The sequence below is a fragment of the Salminus brasiliensis genome, chromosome 7 (genome assembly GCF_030463535.1).
Source record: "Salminus brasiliensis chromosome 7, fSalBra1.hap2, whole genome shotgun sequence".
NCBI lineage: Eukaryota > Metazoa > Chordata > Actinopteri > Characiformes > Bryconidae > Salminus > Salminus brasiliensis.
Genome location: NC_132884.1, coordinates 38,896,716 through 38,919,909, shown reverse-complemented (window position 1 = coordinate 38,919,909; position 23,194 = coordinate 38,896,716). Strand labels below are relative to the sequence as shown.

At 42.5% G+C, this 23,194-nt stretch overlaps 2 protein-coding genes and 1 non-coding gene across 4 annotated transcripts in view; 1 reads left to right on the top strand and 2 right to left on the bottom strand.

The window, feature by feature from the left end:
• The window catches only part of gnb1b (guanine nucleotide binding protein (G protein), beta polypeptide 1b), a 30,376-nt gene extending 18,159 nt beyond the window's left edge, over nt 1-12,217 (bottom strand). For both annotated transcript variants that reach the window (XM_072684875.1, XM_072684876.1), the window contains exon 1: nt 11,866-12,217. The gene's annotated coding sequence lies outside the window, so the exon portion shown is untranslated. The remainder of the gene's footprint in view (nt 1-11,865) is intronic.
• LOC140559752 (calglandulin-like) lies at nt 12,215-20,061 on the top strand. The gene is made up of 5 exons (XM_072683356.1): nt 12,215-12,295; nt 15,842-16,016; nt 18,941-19,085; nt 19,167-19,267; nt 20,018-20,061. The coding sequence occupies exons 1-5, from the start codon at nt 12,215-12,217 to the stop codon at nt 20,059-20,061; spliced, it is 546 nt and encodes a 181-aa protein (XP_072539457.1).
• Nucleotides 12,908-13,018, bottom strand: LOC140560463 (U5 spliceosomal RNA). The gene has a single exon (XR_011979966.1). It is a non-coding gene; the product is annotated as a U5 spliceosomal RNA (small nuclear RNA).
• Nucleotides 20,062-23,194: the final 3,133 nt, after the last annotated feature.

Below are 23,194 nucleotides of genomic sequence, written 5' to 3'. Positions count from 1 at the left end.
GACCTTCTCAGAGACGGTTATCATACTGTGATCCTCTCATACCATTGCAATGCAACCCTAGTCACAGCACAGGGGGGGAGGCTTACTAAAAAAGGTACAGCATCAGGATCTCAGCCAATCCAGGCCATGTTGAACAGGATTCCCATCCTGGAGCTGTTAAGAAGGCAACAAGATGCTCATAGGCTGCGTTCAACATTATAAGCCTCATTAATCAATACAGATTTTTTTGCTCAGACTGAATTTGGCTGTCTTGACAGTTCGCATTTATAAGTGACCTGTATCTAGAGCTGGGCGATATGGTAAAAATGTTAGATCACGATATTATTAATAAATTTTTTACAATATTTCTCTGAATATTTTGTCATGTAGACAAAATGTAAAATTTTAATTTGTAAAAATTGCTATCTAAACACTGTCCCATACTGAACACTGTGACTTTTACTCAAAATAACCTTTTTGTAAAGAAATGGATGGAAGCATATGGTCATATTGCCCATCCCTACCTGAATCTGTCTGCAACGTGAACGAATCTGTCCCTGGAACAGCACGCATGCCCACACTGATCATCTCTGACGATGCGAACACTAAGCGAATGCATGCAGGCAGAAAGTCGCATCAAATCTGATCTGTTCATTCACATTCATGCTGCACGCCCACAAATGGGCCACCTATCTGTTGTAGGGTCACATACGTCAGATTACGTTCACACAGCAGTCAGAAATGGCCTAAATTCGATGTTTTCGTGTTTTGACCCCCTTTTATTTCTGATCTGGGCCACTTTCATATCCGATCCGTAGCTGATATGTGGCACAGTGGCTCAGTCTGAGCAGGCAGATTGGACACATGCAACTTCTGCGTCAATCCTACTCGACATTCGTCAGCAGTGAGGGAGGTCGTCAGTGGCTTGGGTTTGGGATGATGGGGTGATGCTGGGATTTGGGGTGGTGTCTTAGGAACTGTCTAAAGCAATGGCCGAACTCAGCCACAGGAGGGAGCTGTTAACGGAAAATAAAAAGCTCTTAAAGAAAAGTGAGCGTGGCCGAATAACGCTTCCTGTTTACAGCGAAACCTCGGGGAGCGACCCTTGAACTGTTCAGACTAATGTCGGATATATGTTATATTAATAATATGATATAATTTGGGTGGTGAAAATAGGATATGGCCCACTTTAATCCAGCCAAAAGTGACCCAAATGGGAAAAACCTGCTGAGTCACTTCAGCCTGGTAACGTGAACACGGCCTGAACGTCTGCGGTGTGGAACTATTTTACAGCGGAAAATGAACTGCAGATGGTGTCAGGGTTTCAGCAGTGTGTGCAAGTCATCTTCTGTGTAACTGTGATCACGGTTTGTGTGTTTACCAGGGTGCTGCTTCTATTTTTCTTTTGCTGATTACCACAAGCAGCGCGCAGCCGGAAACCAGTTACCCTCCCGTAACGCTTTGCCTGCATGGGCCATAAAACGAAACCATGACAAATGTTTTGTTTTCAGTCCGTGTCTCGAGCTGTGTCTGCTTCAAACCTACCATCCATCACCACACACACACACACACACACCTACAGCTACACTATACACTACAGCTGCTGATTAATGGGATCAGTAAAATCCTTTATGTTTAGTATCAGTTTAGTCGGGACTTTACTTAAAATGATGTTTTATAGTGTTTAATATCTTCTAATCCAGTCTGATCTCCTCCCTGACCAATCAGCTCCTTCCTATGTGGTGGTACACACTCTGGACTGATGTCTGTGGTTGTTGGTCTACTGGTGTGTAATAACTGGCTTATAGGGGCTGAATGTGCTGTGTGTGATTTGGGCTTCTGTAGTGTGTGTGCTTGTGTGTGTTAGCATTAGCGTTAGCATCCACACAGTTGTGAATGCACTCTTCAGTACTGACTTAAAAACAAAGATTTGATCGTTTCTCAGTTTTAAAAGAAGGCAGACTGAGTTGGTACATGTTTAAAGGATAAAGCAGAATAGCTGTGAGTTTTCAGACACATTTGATAGGCTGGTTTGCTTGATTCTCACTTACAAACGAAGTCGTGCGTCGTTAACTCTCAACTATGGTGGGTTTTGGGGGCCGCCACCCTGCGACTCTTACATTCACCAGGGGGAATGAGCTTATTTGGTTGTTAACTAGACAGCCCAGGCCCGACACAGCCCAGGCCCGACACAGCCCAGGCCCGACACAGCCCAGGCCCGACACAGCCCAGGCCCGACACAGCCCAGGCCCGACACAGCCCAGGCCCGACACAGCCCAGGCCCGACACAGCCCAGGCCGACACAGCCCAGGCCGACACAGCCCAGGCCGACACAGCCCAGGCCGACACAGCCCAGGCCGACACAGCCCAGGCCGACACAGCCCAGGCTTAGAATAGAGGAAAGTTGACTCCTCTGCCTCATCCTTGAATTCAGACCCAAAAACCAAGAACCACAGCTACACTATACCTCAGCTCCGTTAGGTTTCACTCATCTTGTTCAACTAAGTCAAGCAGTTTGTCTAATTTCCGTGGAAAAGCACTGCTGATAGAATGGGACAGTCTGTAGTAGCCACACATGAGCCTCATAAGCCAAACATCTCTGGAGTGATGGACCTCAATCCAACATCTTTTGGGATGAGCTGAACGCCTACATCACTACACTTAACAGTGCTGCAAAGTGTAGAAACTCTTTGGGGTTCACTTGATGTAAAAGGTTCTTCACACCCACCCACACATCTCGAACTATCGCCGTTCTTAATGAAACCAAAAGAGCTTCTTCTATGGGACCACTCAAAGAACCCGCAAAGAACTCCAATACCAGGTACCAATCTGTACGCAGATCTGCAGACACACAGACATGAATAAAAGACAGAAAGGGACTACAGCGGGTCGGAACGGCACTAGAGAAATTAAAGGAGGGGTTAAAAGCAACCGCATAGATCACAATATCAAGCAGTAGGTTGAAATATTATAAAACAAGAATAATAAATTATATCCCCCACCACCAAATAAGATAAGAAAATTTTGAGCACACAAAGAGGCGTGGCGTCCCAGATACGCTGATGGCCGAAGGGCTGATGATGAAGAAGGAAGGAAGGAAAGAAAATTCTTATTTTAAAATTGTAGGATTTAAGACATCTTCAGCAGTTTGATCACCGACCAAGCCAGTAATGCTAAAAGCCACAGACAGTAAGTCTATAATCTCATTCAGGGCCATGAAACAGTTGTTGAACATCAACACTAAGGCCAGAAATATCTGTTAATGCAGAATTATGCTAGAATTGGTATTTCCTGCTCCTGGGCTCCCCCTGCAGCGGGGAAGCTGAATTTGTGCTTTAAGCCACCACTAAAGGGCACACGTTTCTGGACATGCTGGGAGATACAGAAGCGGCATCAGAAGGTAGAGAAGCATGTGGACTGCGGCGGGAGAGTAACACCTACAGGATGTTACACTAATATGACTGGCGAGTTTTCCTGTTACAGTCTGTGGAGCATCGACTTGAGCATCTCGAAGCTGCGTTTTTATTTTTTTCTTGAAGTGCTACATGCTGTTGATCTGTCATATCTGGATATTTAAAAATGTGTTTCGGCCTCCTGTACAAACGAGCACAGCGGTTTAGGTGACTGAAAACGAATATTTTTAAAAGCACTGTCGAGGATGGAGATTTCTAGGACCTGTTTTCAGTGTTTGACTCTTAGTCTAATAATGTTTACATTTAGCCAAAAAAGACAAAACTGCCCTTCTCTGCTGATCAATACACGTGTAAGAAACTTGATATTGGAGCATTGTGGTGTTCTGCGATACCGTATCTAGACGATAATGATCAAAAGCCGATCTGCACCAAGAGCCCTTCCAGCTTCAAGTACGGCTCGGCTCGACCCGCCATCCTTTAAGATCCACGGAAGACGAGCGTCCAGGCTTTTTTCTGTCCTGCACCGAAGTGGAGGAACGAACTTCCCCTGGGTGTCCGAACAGCAGAGTCCAACGCTCGCTGTCCTTAAACCCAGACTGAAGACCTTCCTCTTCTTCCAAGAGGACTTAGGCAGAGTGTAGAGTTTGTAGAGTATCGTGGTCTTCATACGGACACGTGTATTTAGTAGAATAGAGAGAGTTAGGAGCCTTGCTCAAAGGCCCAATGGAGGCAGCTTGCCAAGTCCAGTATCGAACCGACAATCTGTACCAAGTACGGGAGAGTATATGAACAGTAGGTTTAAAGAATATGTTGCTACTGGGTCTCCCAGTGGTCCGACAGACAATGACCCGAGGATTACTGGCTTGCATCTCTCTCGCTTCAGAGCGATGTTGGCCGATGCCTTAGAGCTGGGGACCCGGCGCTTTCCTCAGACCATGTTGGGTGCCCGGTGATGTTGCATCAGCGGCAGTTTATAGAGAGGCGGTGGCTGGTGGCGAAGGTGTTGGAGTAGACATGCATCAGTGTGTTACCTTAAGAGGGATCCTTCATTCCTTATCCATTTCTGAATGAAATATGAAGTCAACAGTACTGCTGTGCTGTTCATTTTTCAGTTGCTCACAACTAACAAGTTTAGATATGAGATCAAGGACAAATAAAAATCTAAATGAATTAGGAAATACATACAAATTTCATAAATACAGAACTTTGAAGTATAGTGCTGCTGTGATGTGAAATAGGAGACTAATGTAATGGTTCAATTAGTCAAACACAACAGCGGGACTACAAGTCAATGCCAGTCGAAGCCCTAAAATACAGTATAGCAGAAAAACAGCCAATGACGTCTACAAGGGCCACAGTACAGGACTCGACTCAAAGTGAAACACAGTACCAGGGAGGGTCCCCGAGCTAGCTAAGCATTTTCAGTTGACGATGGGTGGGGTAGAGGGTTTCCCGCCCGCTGGTTCATGGTGACATTCAGAGCTCACTCTCTGCAAGCATGTTTATGGTCACTACCACAAATGATGCTCGTATATTTGGCAAAACTGGACAAAAGCTCAGACTACACACTGCAAATTTCAAAAGCATGCAACAGAGCTTCAATGTAGAGGCTGGTTTTCTTAGAGAGACTTGAGTTGAGCCTGCTAATCTGTCCCTAAAATCAGATCCATAGAGTATTACACTGTAAAAAAACATGGACGCACAGACGAGTGAGCCAATGATGATACATAAACACTTAAAATATGATAAAATTGGTATTTTCCACTCTAAAGGAAGTAGAAAGGGGTTAAGAGCCGTGCTGAAGGCCCCAATGGAGGCAGCTTGCCAAGCCCGGGTATCGAACAGACAATCTTGTCATCAATAGCCCGGTGCTCTTAGCACTGAGCCACCACTGCCCAACTGTACCAAGTACTGGAGAGTATATGAACAGTAGGTTTAAAGAATATGTTGCCACTGGGTCTCCCAGTGGTCCGACAGATAATGACCCGAGGATTACTGGCTCGAATCCCGGGTCATGCATCTGCAGCCAGAGCTAATTGGCCTCGTTTTCTCTGGGTGGGTAGAGATCTCTCTCGCTCCCCCCACATCACCTCCGAGCGATGTTGGCCAATGCCGATGCGAGCTGGGGACCCGGCCCTTTCCTCAGAGCGCGTTGGGTGCCCGGTGACGTTGCATCAGTGGCAGTTTGAGAAGAGGCGGTGGCTGGTGGCGAAAGCCCCTCACCCTTTCAGTATTGGGAGTATTAAATGTGATCGGGGAAGAGTACTAGTATACCCAACCCACGTTGGGGAGGGGAAAAAATTTTTTTTATTTATAAAGTTATATTAGGGGTATTTTTCTACTATTATTCAGCACAAAATAATCTAACATAATGGATCATGAAACCCAAATCTGATCAGCCCAGAACCAGCTGGCATTTCAGTTCCATCAGTCCACAGCAAGCTCATCAAGCCCAACAGGACATTAAGTTCTGAGAAGCAGTAATAATTTCAGGTTACAGACCACCTAAACCTCTGCACTTCATATGCAAATCAGTGTACTTGTCTAATAAGGACACTGTGGGCTCATAGAAATAGAAAGACTGAATTCTAGCAATTAAATTTAGGTTTCAAGGAAGACATTTAAAAGAATTGCTGATCTCGGGATCGCTAAAACAGAAGAACCGGGGAGCGGCACCCTACTGATACAACTCAAAAATATTAAATAAGATATTTAAAAAAAAAAAAGTAGTGTTACATAGATACAGATACCGTATCGTTATCTGCGCCGATATTGGCACTTACACACAGTGTCGGTAAAAGAGAACACCATGAAGCTTAATGATACATACATTTTGTTTGCAGACTTTAAGAAACCAAACGTTTAACATTAACTAATTTACCATTATCTTTTAGCACTGTTTGTTTCCATGTGATGTTTCTTTGGTTCTGAAACCAGAAGTCGAGTTTCAGCAGCTTGTTTAAAAGCCAGATACTGAAGTTTACTACCTTTTTCACACAGAGTCGTGAACCCGAATGTGAAATCGCTGCAGAAGCTCTTTGTTTCTAAACTTGTGTTTTTTCACGGCTCTGAAACGTGAAATTGAACACACTTAAAAGCTGTTTGGTGAAGCTTAGCCAGATTATGCTTTCCTACCTGCTCGTGTTTTTTGCATTTTTATTTTTTCAGCTCTGAAACCTTTCAAATATGCAGTTCCTTACCCTGTAAACGCTGATCTTTCAAGCTTATTAGATCTCATTTGAGATCAGATATTTAAAAAAAATGTCTAAAAAGTTGACCACTATAAATATCAGGATTTATAGCCAGCCATCACGTTTCATCAGTGTGATAAATTCTCTTTTTTTCGACTGTTTATTCATATAAAACTGCACATAAACATAAAAACATTAAATAAATTAGACTAACGTAACAGAACCAGAGGCCACCCAGCCCGGCCTGCTGGAAGACTGCTTGCTGAGGTCCCCTCTACCTGCGTCAGACCAGCTGCCACCTACCAGTCCGACAATCAGGCCCCCCACCCACCACCACCCATACCAGACCAGCGGCACACCCTCCTACCACTGCTACCTGCCTAATGACCATGTTCAAACCTAAATGGACTCATAACTCTTATCTGCCACTATTAATATCACCACTATTAACTATCTGCTGTATCTGGTTTGATATTTTATCAATATTTAAATAAATAACCAAATAAATAGTTCTGATCAGAGGAGGACGGGTCGGGTCCACCTTGTGAGTCTTGGTTTCTCCCAAGGTTTCTTCCTCCAGCTCTGAGGGAGGTTTTCCTTGCCACTGTCGCCGTTGGGGCTCACTGGGGGTCTCTGATCCTTCATGTCTTATGTTATTTATTTTTGTCTACGTCTCTTTTACTAATTACTAATTATGTAAAGCTGCTTTGTGACGACAGTTTTTGTGACAACAGAATTGACAAGCTCTGTCAGCTGAGGGGTTTAATTAAATATATTCCCCTTAAAACACCAAAAACCATAAAAAGTTATACATTGTTTTCCCTGTAAAGAGAAATTCTGTGATTTTTCCTTCTTCTAATAGGAAAAAAAGGATATTTTTGATGAGGTCACCAAACACCAGCAGGCAGGGCAAAAAATAACCAATAATGAAAAAAACTCTACAGCTCTCGGCTCGGAGGTCCTCCCTGACGCCGTGTCTCAGGGCACATGACATGTTCTCAGATTTAGGCTGAATTCAGGGTCGCTGTCTGAGTGCTGGTCCTTTATGCTACAACCAATAGCGTATAGTGTGTAATATAATAGCGTATTAAAGCCTAGGCTGCATTTTTTCAGCCACTACGTCATAGAAGGCTGTTCCACGGTAAAGGACCCCACATATAGAGCCTAGAAACCAGCCACACATTCGGGGGGAATTGGAAGACACAACCGATGCATCCTTTCCCAGCCCTCGGTCATGAAAATGTCTGAAAACCAAGCCTCCAAGGCAGAGCTCCTTTTAAAATTGTTTGTTTTTATAATCATAATTAAGCCTAGGCTCAGGAACGCAGTCGTTTTTCAAAATCTGACAAACTTGTTTAGAGTAGTTTGGGTCTACAGCATCTCTTACGGAAACGGCGATATTTTAATTCAGATAAAACTACTGTTTAAAAACTCTGAAGCCGTTAAACAGGTCTGAACATCACATCTAAAAATGGAAAATTGATATTTTACACTTAGTGAACTCTAGAAAAGCTGAATATTTAGATGACTAAAATCAGGGGTGGGCAATTATGGTAAAAATATTTATATTATAAACTGCATATTATAATCAGAGCTGGGAAATATGACAATTTTATCGACGTACCGTAATAAATTTAGTTGTGATGCACAATATGATTTTCTAAGCATATTAAGAATGATGTTCCAGCTTAATAAAAAACACTGATCAGCTGCAGGTTTCATTACCAATGACGTAATTGGACTGCTTTAATTAGACGAAGAGCAGCAGATGTTGAATTAAACAAAAACCTGTATTCAGTAATGAGCATATATAGCATTTTTACCATCTTGCCCAGCCGTAATCATCAAACTATAAAGATACTTCCACAATACACTGCACTGTTTTGCAATATTATGATATGCAGACAAAAGTTACCAGATACAGCAGATTTTGACATTTTTTGGCCATCCAACAACTACCCTATCATTGTTATTTAAAATGTGCGGCACTAAATACAATGAAATAGAACTTATGATGCCCCTAATAATAAAACCTGTCATTTGGGCAGATCTCAAACTAAAATAAATGCATATTATTAATTATACAGCATTTGTAACCAAACTAAATAAATAGTAAATCTGTGATGTTAATCCTAATAATTTGGGAACTTGATGCCAATTTCTAAATCTACAAAAAGTGGCTTATCTACTGACATCTACGGATATTGGATATTCACATCAGCCCACAGCTCCCACACGTAGTCAGACAGCCCCAATCAGACAGCATGTTGGTCACATCTGCCCACAGTAAGGCCCTTAGGTTCTGAGAATGAGGTTAAACAGACCTACTTAAAAAGGTACCTGTAAAAGTTCTTTATATGGAAGTGACACTGTGAACCTTGAAATGAGCTGTAAAACAGGACAACTCTTCTCATACCGGTAAAACCAATTCCTAACCAGTCCTGACCAATTACCTACACCCGGCCCACTAGAGAAAGCTCTGCTAGCCCTACTAATAAAAAAGCAACGCCCACTTCAGGAGAACGTGGCGTTTTTGCAGACAGTCTGAGGCAGGTTTTCCCCAGGATGCCCTTCGCCGCCAGACAAGCTGTCGTGACCGCGACTTTGCTCGTTCCAGTGTCGGCAGAAGAGCCGCCCAATTTGGTAAGCCAGAACACTAAAGCTGGAGAAGTCAGCAGGTGCCAAGCTAAAAGCTAACCTTAGTTTGCAGAGCCACCATTCAGAGAAGCCCAGCTAAAGCCGGGAAAAGCAGAGTCAACAGCCAGGAATAGCGACACCCTTCAGGTCAGCCGGCAAAAGCGGTGTTCGGAAGAGCACAGCCAAATACTGGGAGGAGTGCCGGTCAGAAGAGCACAGCAAGGAACAGCAACGCTTGGAGGAGGGCGGCCGACAATGGCAGAGTACGGAGGAGCACAGCCGACAGCCAGGAAAAGCGGCGTTCGGAGGTGCCCAGTCGTCAGCGGGCAAAAGCACCATTCAGGTGAGCCGGCAGCTGGGAAAAGCGGTGTTCGGAAGAGCACGGCCAAAATCTGGGAAGAGTGGCGTTCAAGAGAGTCCAGCCGACAGCCGGTAAAGGCGCATTAAGGAGGTGCACAGTCGACAGCGTGCAAAAGCAGCTGGGAAAAGCGGTGTTCAGAAGAGCACGGCCAAAATCTGGGAAGAGCGCCTTTCAGAGGAGCACAGCCCGGGAAGGCTTCGTCTGAAGGACGAGGGTCAGCTGACAGAAAGAGACCCCTAGAGCAAAGTGGAGCAGGTATCTGAGAAAGCATCTCACATCTCATCTCTTCCCAGCAACAGTATCTGGTAAGATTTGGGAATAATTACAGTTCTCGTTAGAGATAAAAGCGGCTCACGTGAGCCGCTGCAGCGACATTAGGCCTCCATACAAGGAAAATCGGCGCTTCAGTCGGAGAATGAAAAAATAACATGGGGTTTAACGGGCGTGTGAAACCACATCTGAGCATTTCCCCACCAAATCACACACTTACTAGTACTAAACTTACAACACAGAACAAATGCATTGATCTCCAGCTTTACCACATCGTCTCCGGTGGTCGGTCCACTAGGAACACAGTGTACACACTACCAATTAAACTGGGTTAATGGAAGAAGACACGGCTTGCCTCCTATGGCAAACAGGAAAACTCTCTCCTCACAGCCAGATCAGAGACAATTTACAGGGCTTACAGTGTAGAAAAGGGCAAATGAGGCTGATATTTAGCAGTGAAAAGGACTGAAGGAGCCAGACCCTCTGCCTGGCCCTTCCTGTGGGCTAAATCAATGGCATGCTAATGTCTTGCAGGGAGGGACGGAGGCAGGGAGGGAGCTCCACACGCCATCTTGTTCACAGCCTCTTCTCAGGCCCTACAGTGAAGGAATCGTTTATTTGTTAGATTTATGCACAAATATGAGTTTCTAAAGCATATATTTAAAAGGTTACCCCCCCATTAAGCGTCGTAACCCTCATATTTCACCAGTATCCTCTCCCCCCCCCCCATGTTTCCCCAGGCTGGGGGACAGGGCTGGGTCTGTAGCTACGTGCCTCGGAGTTACTACAGACCAGCCAGACCAGCCTACAACCCAATTTCCATGTCGTTTTCGAGAGCATTCACACTCTAAAAGGGGTTAAATCGAAATATCGAGGGTGAAAGCCCGAAATGAGGGCGGCTTTGCCGAGGAAAGTCCAATTAGCTCGCTAGCACGACCCCGTTACACCGCAGTTTGGAGCAGCCGTGCCCGCTTAACGCGATCAGCTAACGGGCTTTACTGGAGCTCCAGCTCGGCCTGGGATCATGCTTAATCGCTTTAGCTAGCTGGTTAAAACTGCCTGCTGATCTGATTTTAATCCCAGATTACAGTCGGGGAGGTTTTCGCAGCAGTTCGCCCTGTACAGCCGGTCACGAAGAGCAGTGCCGGCCGACCCCTAACCAGCTAGCTAGCTATAGCTAGCCACCTATGCTAACTAGCTAGCTAACTGAAACGAGCGGCGAGCGGCCAGACTGGAGGCTCAAATATCTCCCAAATAAACACACAACCCAAAAAACGAAGGTTTGTCTGACAGTTAAGGGGTTAAAGATGTAGTTTAGATCGCAAGAATGAGAAATGGGTCCTAGTTTGGGTTTAAATTGGGAAGAAGTTAGCTAGCTAGCTATTATAGCTATCTAGCTAATTAGCTAGCTAGCTGGTAGCTTACCGACACCCATACGTGAAGGGAATCGTCACTCCGGACGGGAAATTGATTATAAATCATGATTTATGCTCATAATAAGATAGAAAGGGTGTCTGGGTCTACATCTGAGGAGAGATTAGGGGTTGGAAATATTCCCAATCTCCGTTTTAAGAAGCTGCAGCTCGGATAGGGCTGATAGGAAAGATCTGCAGAAGGAAATACGGTAAACAGTCCTGATGTTAAAAGTAGACAAGTCTAACGTTTTGTGCTTAACTGGGCTGTTAAATCAGCCCCGTTTGCCGTTTTGGTTGTATGGAAATAGCTCGGTTACCTGGCGGACTCGCTCCGGCTACTCAGAGGAGGCCGATCCAGGTCCAGAAAGTGGAAATCCACCCCGGGTTTTCCGGAGTTCCGGCAAAGCGCGGCTGCAGCGGAACTGGAGTGAAATCCCGGAGTGGAGTTTGACTTTCTGGACCTGGACTGACTAGCTCCCGCTGACTCCACCCCCTCCACGCTTCCCCCGTCCATCATACAACAAGCCAGGCGTTATTACCGACCAAGCGCCGCCGACTTAACCTGCGTCTTCCAGCAACACTCATATAGCCCGACATACCTGTACTCAGTCGTATCTGGCCTTGTTTTATATGGCATTGACCGAAAAACCCCGACTGTGCAGCTGTCAAATCCACGCATCAACGACCAAGCCGAGCTAGCTCGCTAACTAGCCTCAGTCTTCACAAACGAGTCCAGCTTCCAGAAATAACCCTCTCCGCAGGCGGAAAACAGCCCGGTTCTGGACGGTTTCGAGCACACAGTTCAACTGCGATGCAAGGCACCGGTCATTTAAGTCCGTAAGGCAAGATCTGGGCACCGTGTAAATCCGCTGGTCGCCACTTCCCGTTGCCTTCCTTGAAGGAGCGCTCCCCTCCGCTTCGCTGCTCATCCGGCCATCAGACAACGAGATGGGCGCGGTGACCCTGCAGTGCGCCTCGGGAAACCCCACGCCGCTTACGCCGCTTACGCACCAGCGCCACAGGCCACCAGTCTCTCTCCACTACTGGAGGAAGAGCCTTAATAATAATAAAAACATTACTAATAAAAGCTTAAGTGAAAGTGTGTTTCTTGGAACATAATGGGCTGCACAACACTGATCAGCCATTACATTAAAACCACTGACAGATAAAGTGAACAAGTGAACAACTGGTGAATGAATGGCCCCCTTTATATATAAGGTAAAGGTGCACGTATTTGTCACTGTACAGTGAAATGTGTCCTCCACATTTAACCCATCTGGTAGTGAACACACACTCACATACTCACACCCCAGAGCGGTGGTGGGCAGCCAACTCCAGCGCCCGGGGAGCAGAGAGGGTAACGGGCCTTGCTCAAGGGCCCAACAGTGGCAGCTTGCCGAGCCCGGGAATCGAACCCACAACCCTGTTATCGATATCCCGGTGCTCTAAGATGAGATAAGATAAGATAGTCCTTTATTAGTCCCGCAGTGGGACTGTGAAATTCACAGTGTGACAGCAGAAAGGGATAGCAGGACACTCAGTTACAAAAATGTAGATAAATAATTTACACTATGTACACAATATAAATAAGAATTAAAAAAGCAATAAACAATATTATTTACAGCAAAAGACTCTAACCGCTGAGCCACCACTGCCCCATCAAAATAGGCAAAACTCGTCAACGTTCCCCTCCACGGAAATCTTTAGTAAAAGGCGAAAGATTTATGCGTGAATGAAGAGAAACCCGAGCTATAATAGGCAGTTAGTCATCAGTAAGTTTGGGGTGTTGGAAGCAGGAAAAATGGGTAAGTATACAGATCTAATCCCCTGTAACTAGAACCAGACAACAGGGTTTAGAACATCTACAAATCTGGGGTACGGAGTACCTTCCCAAAGGGCTCTGGGGAAATGAGGACAGGCTTATCAATGCGATCCATGGAGGTCCCACATTGGCATTTAGCTTACAAGACTTACAAGGTTACTCATATTACAGAGGGCCAATGTAGAGTTAGGAGTCTTGCCCAAGTCTTGCCCAAGGATCTTATGTAGCATAGCGTAGCATAGTCACCCAGACCGGGAATCGAACCCCAGTCTCCCACATGGCATGGTAGCTCACTGGCAGGTAGTGGTGTTCTGTTGCACCACACCAACCACCTCATAACTTACAGAACTTCAAAGGATCTGCTGTTAGCGTTTTGGCGGTTCCAAGAACACCTTTAGGGGTCTTGTGGAGTCCGTGCTTCGGTGGGTCAGGCCTGTTTATCAGCATGAGGGGGACCTACATAATTAGGCGGGTGTTTTTAATGTCATGGCTGGTTAGTGTATATGTCTTGGAAATGAATGTAGTAAATACAGTTCATACATTTAAATATAGGCTACAATTGAGACACAAATGGGATGTTGTGGGGCGCGAGACGTCCAGAAACAGTCCTGTTAAAATAGGTAAATAGGTCAAACTACATCAATATGTACAATATGTATGAGAAACTGTAACTGCAGCACATGAGGATTTTGGACCCCATGAAAAGATGCTACACTGGGCCCCACAGCTCAACACAATTCTGCCCAAATATGCAATTAATACATTTTAGGGCCCCTGTCAGTCACCAGCATCGCCCCAACTCCACCCCCACCATACAGCACCCCTGAAAGGAGGACAAACTCCCAATGAAGACCCTTGATTTCAGGAGACACACTGGAGAAGCAGCTGTCTACAAACACTGTGCTGAACTCCTGGCCTTCCCTTAAGAGCCCATAGCAAATGTGAGGCCCTTTGCTTACGGACCTCAGGTTCAGAGCAATTACTATAGCCGAATAATCCGGAATCTCTAATGGGAACCCCAGTTGTTGGGAACTGGAAATAGAAGCCTACTGGTGCATACAGCTTTATTTGGTCTGCTGATGTTCACTTGGGCCGAGCATCCTTCAGCACCTGCTGAAAAGCTCCCAAATCCCAAAGAGGAGTGAAGATCAGCCGGCCATGTCCCAACACAGTAGATCAGCTGGTCAAACCTGTAGGTCGTATCAGGTGCTAGGGGGTTTCCTTACACATGAACACACCGAACTCTTCCTTAGCTGTCATTAATCAGGACAACATGTGATCCAGCCTACAAATTCACACTCGGTAATGAGCAGGGAGGATGCTCCCTCCAGTGGGACATGGCCAATCTCTTGGATACCATAAATGGTGTGTGTAAAAGTGTGTAAAAATCCCAGGGGAGAATTTAACTTGACATCGGTTATGGGTTTCAAGAGTGAGTTTCTCCAACACCAGACCATCAGATGCACAACCTTCCAGTCCAGAATCCTGACAGCATGGTGAGTTGCTTTGCGTATTCAACTTATTTAGCTTAGCTTTTCATATCATATGTAAAATTGCCTGATGATATTTTATAATAACAATAATAATAACATACTTTCTGTGGTGTTTTCTGTGTGGTTTTAACTCTTTGCATGATGCAAATAAGTACTTTTGTTTCCTTTAAAGCCTTTCAATGGATGGTTCTTCACACTTGGCTCAATAAAATGTTCTATATATAGTACCAAGAAGGTTCTGCAACATGTAGCAAAAGAACAAACCCGTTTTGGTCCTTTATAGAACCATTTTAAAGAACCATCTACACCAGAAGAACAGAAGAACCGTGCAAAGAACCCTTTAAACATTCAGATGGTTCTTTAAAATGTCATGGTAACCTTTACTAAAGAACCTGTAAAGAATTCTTGGGGGGGAGGGGGGAGCTGAGAACTATTCTGTGAATCAGATATGTGAGTGTTTCAAGTTTAAAGTCCTTGTCATGATGGAAAGGCTCTTGGACGAACCCATACAATGGTAAATACATAATAACATAATATAAAATATATAAAATAAACAAATTAAGGACTACATAAAGTACATATTTGGGCCTTTTTTTTCCGATGTTGGACGAACCCATACATTGGTATAAAGCCCATAGACTCTGGGAAGTGTCTTTTGATGGAGTGAATGTGTGAAAATGAAGAACCCTATATAAAAAATAGAAAATATTTAATAAAATAATTTAAAATATATAAAATAAACACATTAAGGACTACAAGAAGTACATATTTTGGCTTTTTTTTCAGATGTTATGTTTTCATCAGGCATATATCTTTAATATATCCAGTTCTTTAACAAGTTCCACCACAGTGTTAAACAGTGCTCCAACTAGTTTAACTAACTCCTTAAACCCTGTACATAGGCCTCATAACTCTCATAACAACATCAGTTTTATAGACCCTAAAATAGAACCCTGTGGGACTCCACACAATAAGCTAAACTGTTACCAAATGATTAGCAGCAGTTTCTGCATTACGATTAATAACAGAATGATTTATAGGGTTCCAGTAGGGTGATAGTGGAGATAGTGTGATTGTTCCCCCTGTAAACATTACCCTGTGTCGGATGCTTTGCATCGATGGAAAGCCTTTTGGAGATGGTTCTACAGGGGTTCCACTACTGTTACTTGCACTATGTATCAAGAACCCTTCATAATTAGAGTGTAGTTGATCTACAGATATACTGATTATACTAAATAACAGTGCACGGCCCCTTCGTAGGCAAGCAAACTGACCCCTGAGCAGATCAGCGAGTATAAAGGCGTGTTTGAGATGTTTGACGAGGACGGGAACGGAGACGTGAAGACGCAGGAGCTGGAGAGGCTGATGAGTTTGATGGGAATCAACCCAACCAAGAGAGAGCTGAGCAAGATGGCCAAAGATGTGGATAAGGATGGTGAGTTTGGAGAGATGGGGTGTGGTTTTATTTATTATTTGCTATTACAAACACGTCAGACGACCAAAGGGTGGGTTCCTGAACATTGATAAAGCCTAGTCTTGGACTGAAGAATCACAATTGGAAATAGCTTTAGTCTAAGATTAGCCTTAATCTGGGCTCTGAATGTTCATGGACTGAGAATAATAACACTCTCTATCTATTTCTATCTGGCACCAAAGACATTAGCAGTAGATCCTAAGCAGTAGAAGTTGTGAGGGTCAGAAGTTGTGAGGTGGGGCCTCCATGGATCGCACTCCCTTGCAGAGTACCCTCCACTGGCTTCCTGCAGCAACCTCTATCAGACCCTGACAGTGACCTACAAAGCCAAAAAATGGTCCAGCTCGTTACTACCTGATGGCAATGGTCAAAACTTGATCCATAGAAAGAGCCCATGGTGCTCCAAGTACGGCTTGGCTTGACCCACTGTCTCTCGCATGGCATATGGGAGACGAGCGTCCAGATTGTTCTCTGTCCTGGCACCAAAGTGGTGGAACGAACTCCCCCTGAGTGTCCGAACAGCAGAATGTCTTCGCCAGCTGAAGACCCACCTCTTTTAATAGTATCCATATTCATCTCCATATTCAGGTTCTGGGAATTGTGTGTTGCTTGGTTGTATTAGGGCTAGTGGGTACTCATTTCTGCCAGGGTCAGAACTCGAAGCATCTTGAATTCAGGGTCCACTGACACTAGCTTTGGCTGTTCTGAGGGAACACTTACGCACTTTCCTAAGTCACTCTGGATAAGGGCGTCTGCTAAACACTGCTAATTATCAACGTTCATGTAAATGCATCAATGAGCCTTGCACTTCTGACCCCGCCGCCGGTTTACCAGTTGTCCTTCCTTGAGGCCATCTTGGTAGGTACTGTCCATTGCATACCAGAAACACCCCCAAAGATCTGTCTGATGTCATGGAGATGTTCTGACCCAGTCGTCTGGCCGTCACAGTTTGGTTCAGATTCTTATGTCTACCAGTTTTCCCTCCTTCCAACACATCACCTTTAAGAACTGACTGTTCAGTTGCTCTCTGATATGTAGACCCACCCCTTGACAGAAGCAATTCTAGCCAGATATTCACTGATTTACTGCGTTTGTAAATAAGTATTTTCTGACAAAAATAATCTGATTAAACTTTCTAAAAAGCATTGTTCTAATGTTGTAGCAAAATCTATAATGTAATAATTCCATAATATTTATATAAGAGCCAATATAAGTGCTATATAAGCCAATATTTTGGTCTGTTTTGCATATATTTGTTGTGAAAAGTACATTACACTAAAAAAGCAAACTGAACTGATGTTGGATTCAATCATTTCTCACAAGTTGATGTTTTTCAGCAGGTATATGGAACTAAATCGAAGTCTTCTCAATAATATACGTACAGTGTTTACATTTCGAAGTAAAACTATTTTCCCATTGGCTCCTGACATCATCAAAATCACATCACAAAGAGAATTTAATTAGACGGCCATTCTTGTCAATTTTAAATCATTTAAACTATTTTAAAAACAATAAAACAAAGCATTTCTATGATACAGGCCCTTTAAAAGTGTCTTTAATTGCTATCTAAAGACACAGGGCTTCTGGTGTGCTGCCCCCTTGCAGACCCGAAGTGTACTGCATTTGTATGTGTTTCTAAAAGTAGATCAGTGGACCCATCTTTAGTCAAATTTTAAAAACAAAGCCATGAAAATAGAACAATACACCAGAAGGTTCAGGAATCAGTTCAATAATAAGTTCAATAATAAGTTAATAAATTAAATAATTAAAATAATAAAACTAGCTTAAAATGTCATACATTTGCAGCATTTATCTGACGCTCTTATCCAGAGCGACTTACAAGGTTACTGGTATTACAGAGGTGGGCCAATGCAGTGTTAGGAGTCTTGGCCAAGGACTCGTATTGGTGTAGCACACCCAGACTGGGAATCGAACCCTGGTCTCTCACCTGGTGTAATAGTTCATGGCAGCTAGTGGTTTCATCTGTTGCACCACATCAAACACCAAATTAACTATAATTATATCAACTATATTAACTATAATTATAATAACCATACAATAGTTATAATATATATATAATATATTATATTATTTTTAATATATATAATGCTATATAAAAGTTATAATAACTATAATTAACTATAATATTGTATTATAATACATTTCTAACATGACGATTATTTAACTTTAGAATCAAAACTATTATAATTTACTATTGTAAATTGTTGTATTAGTATTATTTACATTAGTATTATATTAATAACTACTGCTACCACCACTAGCAATAATACATAATTCTGCTACTAATATTATTAGAAATAATATCATCTGTAAAAACATCTGTCCCGGCTGTATCACAGTGCAGTATTTCTATGACGGGGCTAAAGCCGCTTTACCAGGCCCAGGGAGGGATCCCGCTGAATAAACCAGCACAATCCCAAAGTAGTGTAATTCACTGTATTCTAATGTAACTGAATCTGCAGCGGCTTACGCTCTGCCCTCCTGCCCTCCCAGCACTCTCCATGTCAGCCAGTTAATTTGAGCACCCTTTAGACAGAGTTTGGTAAACAGAGGCACATAAGAGGATTACCGGGATGAGTGCTGGGAGTCAGGACGTGACCACATGTGGGCGCCATTGAACACAGAGTCACTTCAGCACTCCCTTCTTCATAAAGCAGTCAACGCCATCTGCAGCCTGTCTGCAGAACTGAACATCTGCTCTGTCTCCAGTCCATTTACAGCAGATAGATACACTACATGTCCAAATATTTGTGGACGCCCCTTCTAATGAATGAGTTTGCACCAATAAGAAGAATACAACTCCCCCAATCTGCCAACAGCTCTTTAACCAGGCTACTTTTTTTATTTCATCCTGCTTTCTGCAGGAAAAGGCACCTTCAACTGCGACAGCTTCCTGGGTCTCATGGCTCTTTACCATGAACGAACTAAAAACCAAGACGCGGAGCTACGAGCTGCCTTCAAAGTGTTTGATAAGGAGGCGAAGGGCTACATCGACTGGAACACACTCAAGTAAATTCAAGTTGCTTTTACTCAATGAGGCAGGAGTGCCTTTCAGTTCAGGTCACTGTGGGGACTCCTCTGTGTTTGCAGGTATGTCCTGATGAACGCTGGTGAACCTCTGAATGAGGAGGAGGCAGAGCAGATGATGAAGGAGGCTGACAAGGATGGAGATGGAACCATTGATTATGAAGGTACCAGAACCACAAACCTGAGCGGAATATCGCCAACGTTTTGTCACTGGCATTGGGTCCAAATAAGGATATGTAGGTCTTCTGTATAGGGGGCAAAAATACACTTTTGGACAAAAGTATTGGGACACCTTCTCTGCTCAATGTTTCTTCTGAAATCAAGGGTATTAAAAATAGATTATTGGCAGTCTCTACTGTACAGTGTCCAGTGTGAGGAGCATTGCTGTGAGGATTTGATTGCATTCAGCAACCAGTGCGTTAGTGAGGTCAGGATGTTGGATGATCACCACCCCATCCACCAGTTCCACTGCTTTCACTGCTTTATAGACCCCTCCAGCCCACATCTGGCATTAGGCAGCATGGTGACAAGAGCTTTGTGTTTATCTGCTCCTATTCTATTGGCAATACTGCTCTACAGAGACTAGACAAGCTGTGTTTGTGTGTGCATTTGCACATCTGTGTCAGCAACGAGTAGCCGAATGCGTTCATTAGAAGGGGTGTCCACAAACATTTGTCTCAAATGTTCACATTCCTCCCCTGAATGTCCCTGGATCCTTTGGTCTCCCAGCAGCTAAAAAGCCCAGATTTAACTGTCATTATAAGACATGGGGAGGAAAAACAGCTTAGAAGTCCTTGGAGATCCTAGAGTTCCTTAATTGAGCGTGATGGTGGCTACAAAATGAGCCTCAGACGCCCATAATCACTGTTGGCGTTCCCATAACCGTAACGTGATAAATGTTGCTGTCTTCCCAGAATTTGTTGCCATGATGACTGGAGACTCGTTCAAGATGAGTTAAGACTGAGAAGAAACAGCTGCAGAATCCACAGGATGGCCAAGGGATATGCTCACTAACAGGGTTGGGAGGGTTACTAAATTTAATTTAAATGAATTTAATTAAAGTATTCTGTTACAGATTAAAAAGGTCATTGTAACACAGTTCGAAGGATTACTGTATTTTAAGGTTACATATAAAAAAATAAATAAATAAATAAAATAAAATAAAAACATTATGTAGACATTCTTATGGCCCGGGGTCATGAATTGGAGTCCGGAGCCTTGCTGCTTTGCAGGGACATTGAGAGGGATTTTGGGCCCCATCAAGATATTTCACAACTCTAACAATTCTGCCAAAATACTCAATGAATACATTTTAGGGCCCCTGTCAGTCATAGCCCTCAGAATCATCCTACCTTCCTAACCCAGAGTGCGTATATTCTTCCATAGTCTTTTCCTCAGGGGTTAAATTCTAGATTTGGGCAGAATAACCCCATCTAGGTCTATGGAGCATCCGTATGGTCTATGAGTGGCAGTTGAGTGGTGGTTTTCTTACTCAATGCATCTAACAGTGGTCAGAACTACAGAGAAAAAAGAGAAACAAATTAGAATAAAATAAATATCAAGATAATGTCCCATGTGTCTACACCAAATATAAGCAATAAACAATCCTATGTCATCATGAATCAAATCTCCTGTCTACTAAATTTTATATTACATAACTGCTGGGACAAATTCTTATCTCCAAAATGGGAATTTCACAGGCAAATTATATATATATATATATATACATATATATATATATATATATATATATATATATATATATATATATATATATATATAACTATTATCATGAAGTGTTCAAATATCCAGCTAAAACACACAGTTTACACCCGTCTGAACTCCCTGGTTGTCTACAATAGTCTAAACTGCTTTATTCTGGTCTGGTTTGCTGGTGTATGCTGGGTTTTATAGCAGGGCAGAGTAAAGAGATGCTGGCTTCTTTAGAGTATGTAGGTAAGAAACTAACAAATGTTAAACAGGAGTATTTGAGAAGGTCTCATTCGGTCAGTGAGGATATATAAGTTTTAGCTTACTGGTTATTGTGAATAATGAACTATTAACACTAAAGTATTGCACAGAAACACTCCTGCACACTCGATTAGCAACGAAAAGAAAGATTCAGACTAACCATACAGCAGATAGTTAATCATACAGCAGATAGTTAATCATACAACAGATAGCTAATCACACAACAGATAGCTAATCACACAGCAGATAGCTAATCATACAGCAGATAGTTAATCATACAACAGATAGCTAATCACACAACAGATAGCTAATCACACAGCAGATAGCTAATCATACAGCAGGCAGCTAATCATACAGCAGATAGTTAATCATACAGCAGATAGTTAATCATACAACAGATAGTTAATCATACAACAGATAGTTAATCATACAGCAGATAGCTAATCATACAACAGATAGCTAATCATACAGCAGATAGTTAATCATACAACAGATAGCTAATCATACAACAGATAGCTAATCATACAGCAGATAGCTAATCATACAGCAGATAGTTAATCATACAGCAGATAGTTAATCATACAACAGATAGTTAATCATACAGCAGATAGCTAATCATATAGCAGATAGTTAATCATACAGCAGATAGATAATCATACAACAGATAGTTAATCATACAACAGATAGTTAATCATACAGCAGCTAGTTAATCATACAGATAGCTAATCATACAACAGATAGCTAATCATACAGCAGATAGTTAATCATACAACAGATAGCTAATCATACAGCAGATAGCTAATCATACAGCAGCTAGTTAATCATACAGCAGATAGCTAATCATACAACAGATAGCTAATCATACAACAGATAGTTAATCATACAGCAGATAGCTAATCATACAGCAGATAGCTAATCATACAACAGATAGTTAATCATACAGCAGATAGCTAATCATACAGCAGATAGCTAATCATACAGCAGATAGTTAATCATACAGCAGTCAGCTAATCATACAACAGATAGTTAATCATACAACAGATAGTTAATCATACAGCAGATAGCTAATCATACAGCAGATAGTTAATCATACAGCAGATAGTTAATCATACAGCAGATAGTTAATCATACAACAGATAGTTAATCATACAACAGATAGTTAATCATACAACAGATAGTTAATCATACAGATAGCTAATCATACAACAGATAGCTAATCATACAGCAGATAGTTAATCATACAACAGATAGCTAATCATACAGCAGATAGCTAATCATACAGCAGCTAGTTAATCATACAGCAGATAGCTAATCATACAACAGATAGCTAATCATACAACAGATAGTTAATCATACAGCAGATAGCTAATCATACAGCAGATAGTTAATCATACAACAGATAGCTAATCATACAGCAGATAGTTAATCATACAGCAGATAGTTAATCATACAACAGCTAGTTAATCATACAGCAGATAGCTAATCATACAGCAGATAGCTAATCATACAACAGATAGTTAATCATACAGCAGATAGTTAATCATACAGCAGATAGCTAATCATACAGCAGATAGTTAATCATACAGCAGTCAGCTAATCATACAACAGATAGTTAATCATACAACAGATAGTTAATCATACAGCAGATAGCTAATCATACAGCAGATAGTTAATCATACAGCAGATAGTTAATCATACAACAGATAGCTAATCATACAGCAGATAGTTAATCATACAACAGTCAGCTAATCATACAGCAGATAGTTAATCATACAGCAGATAGCTAATCATACAGCAGATAGTTAATCATACAACAGATAGCTAATCATACAGCAGATAGTTAATCATACAACAGTCAGCTAATCATACAGCAGATAGTTAATCATACAGCAGATAGTTAATCATACAACAGCTAGTTAATCATACAGCAGATAGCTAATCATACAACAGATAGCTAATCATACAACAGATAGTTAATCATACAACAGCTAGCTAATCATACAGCAGTCAGCTAATCGTACAACAGATAGCTAATCATACAGCAGTCAGCTAATCGTACAGCAGTCAGCTAATCATACAACAGATAGCTAATCGTACAACAGATAGCTAATCGTACAGCA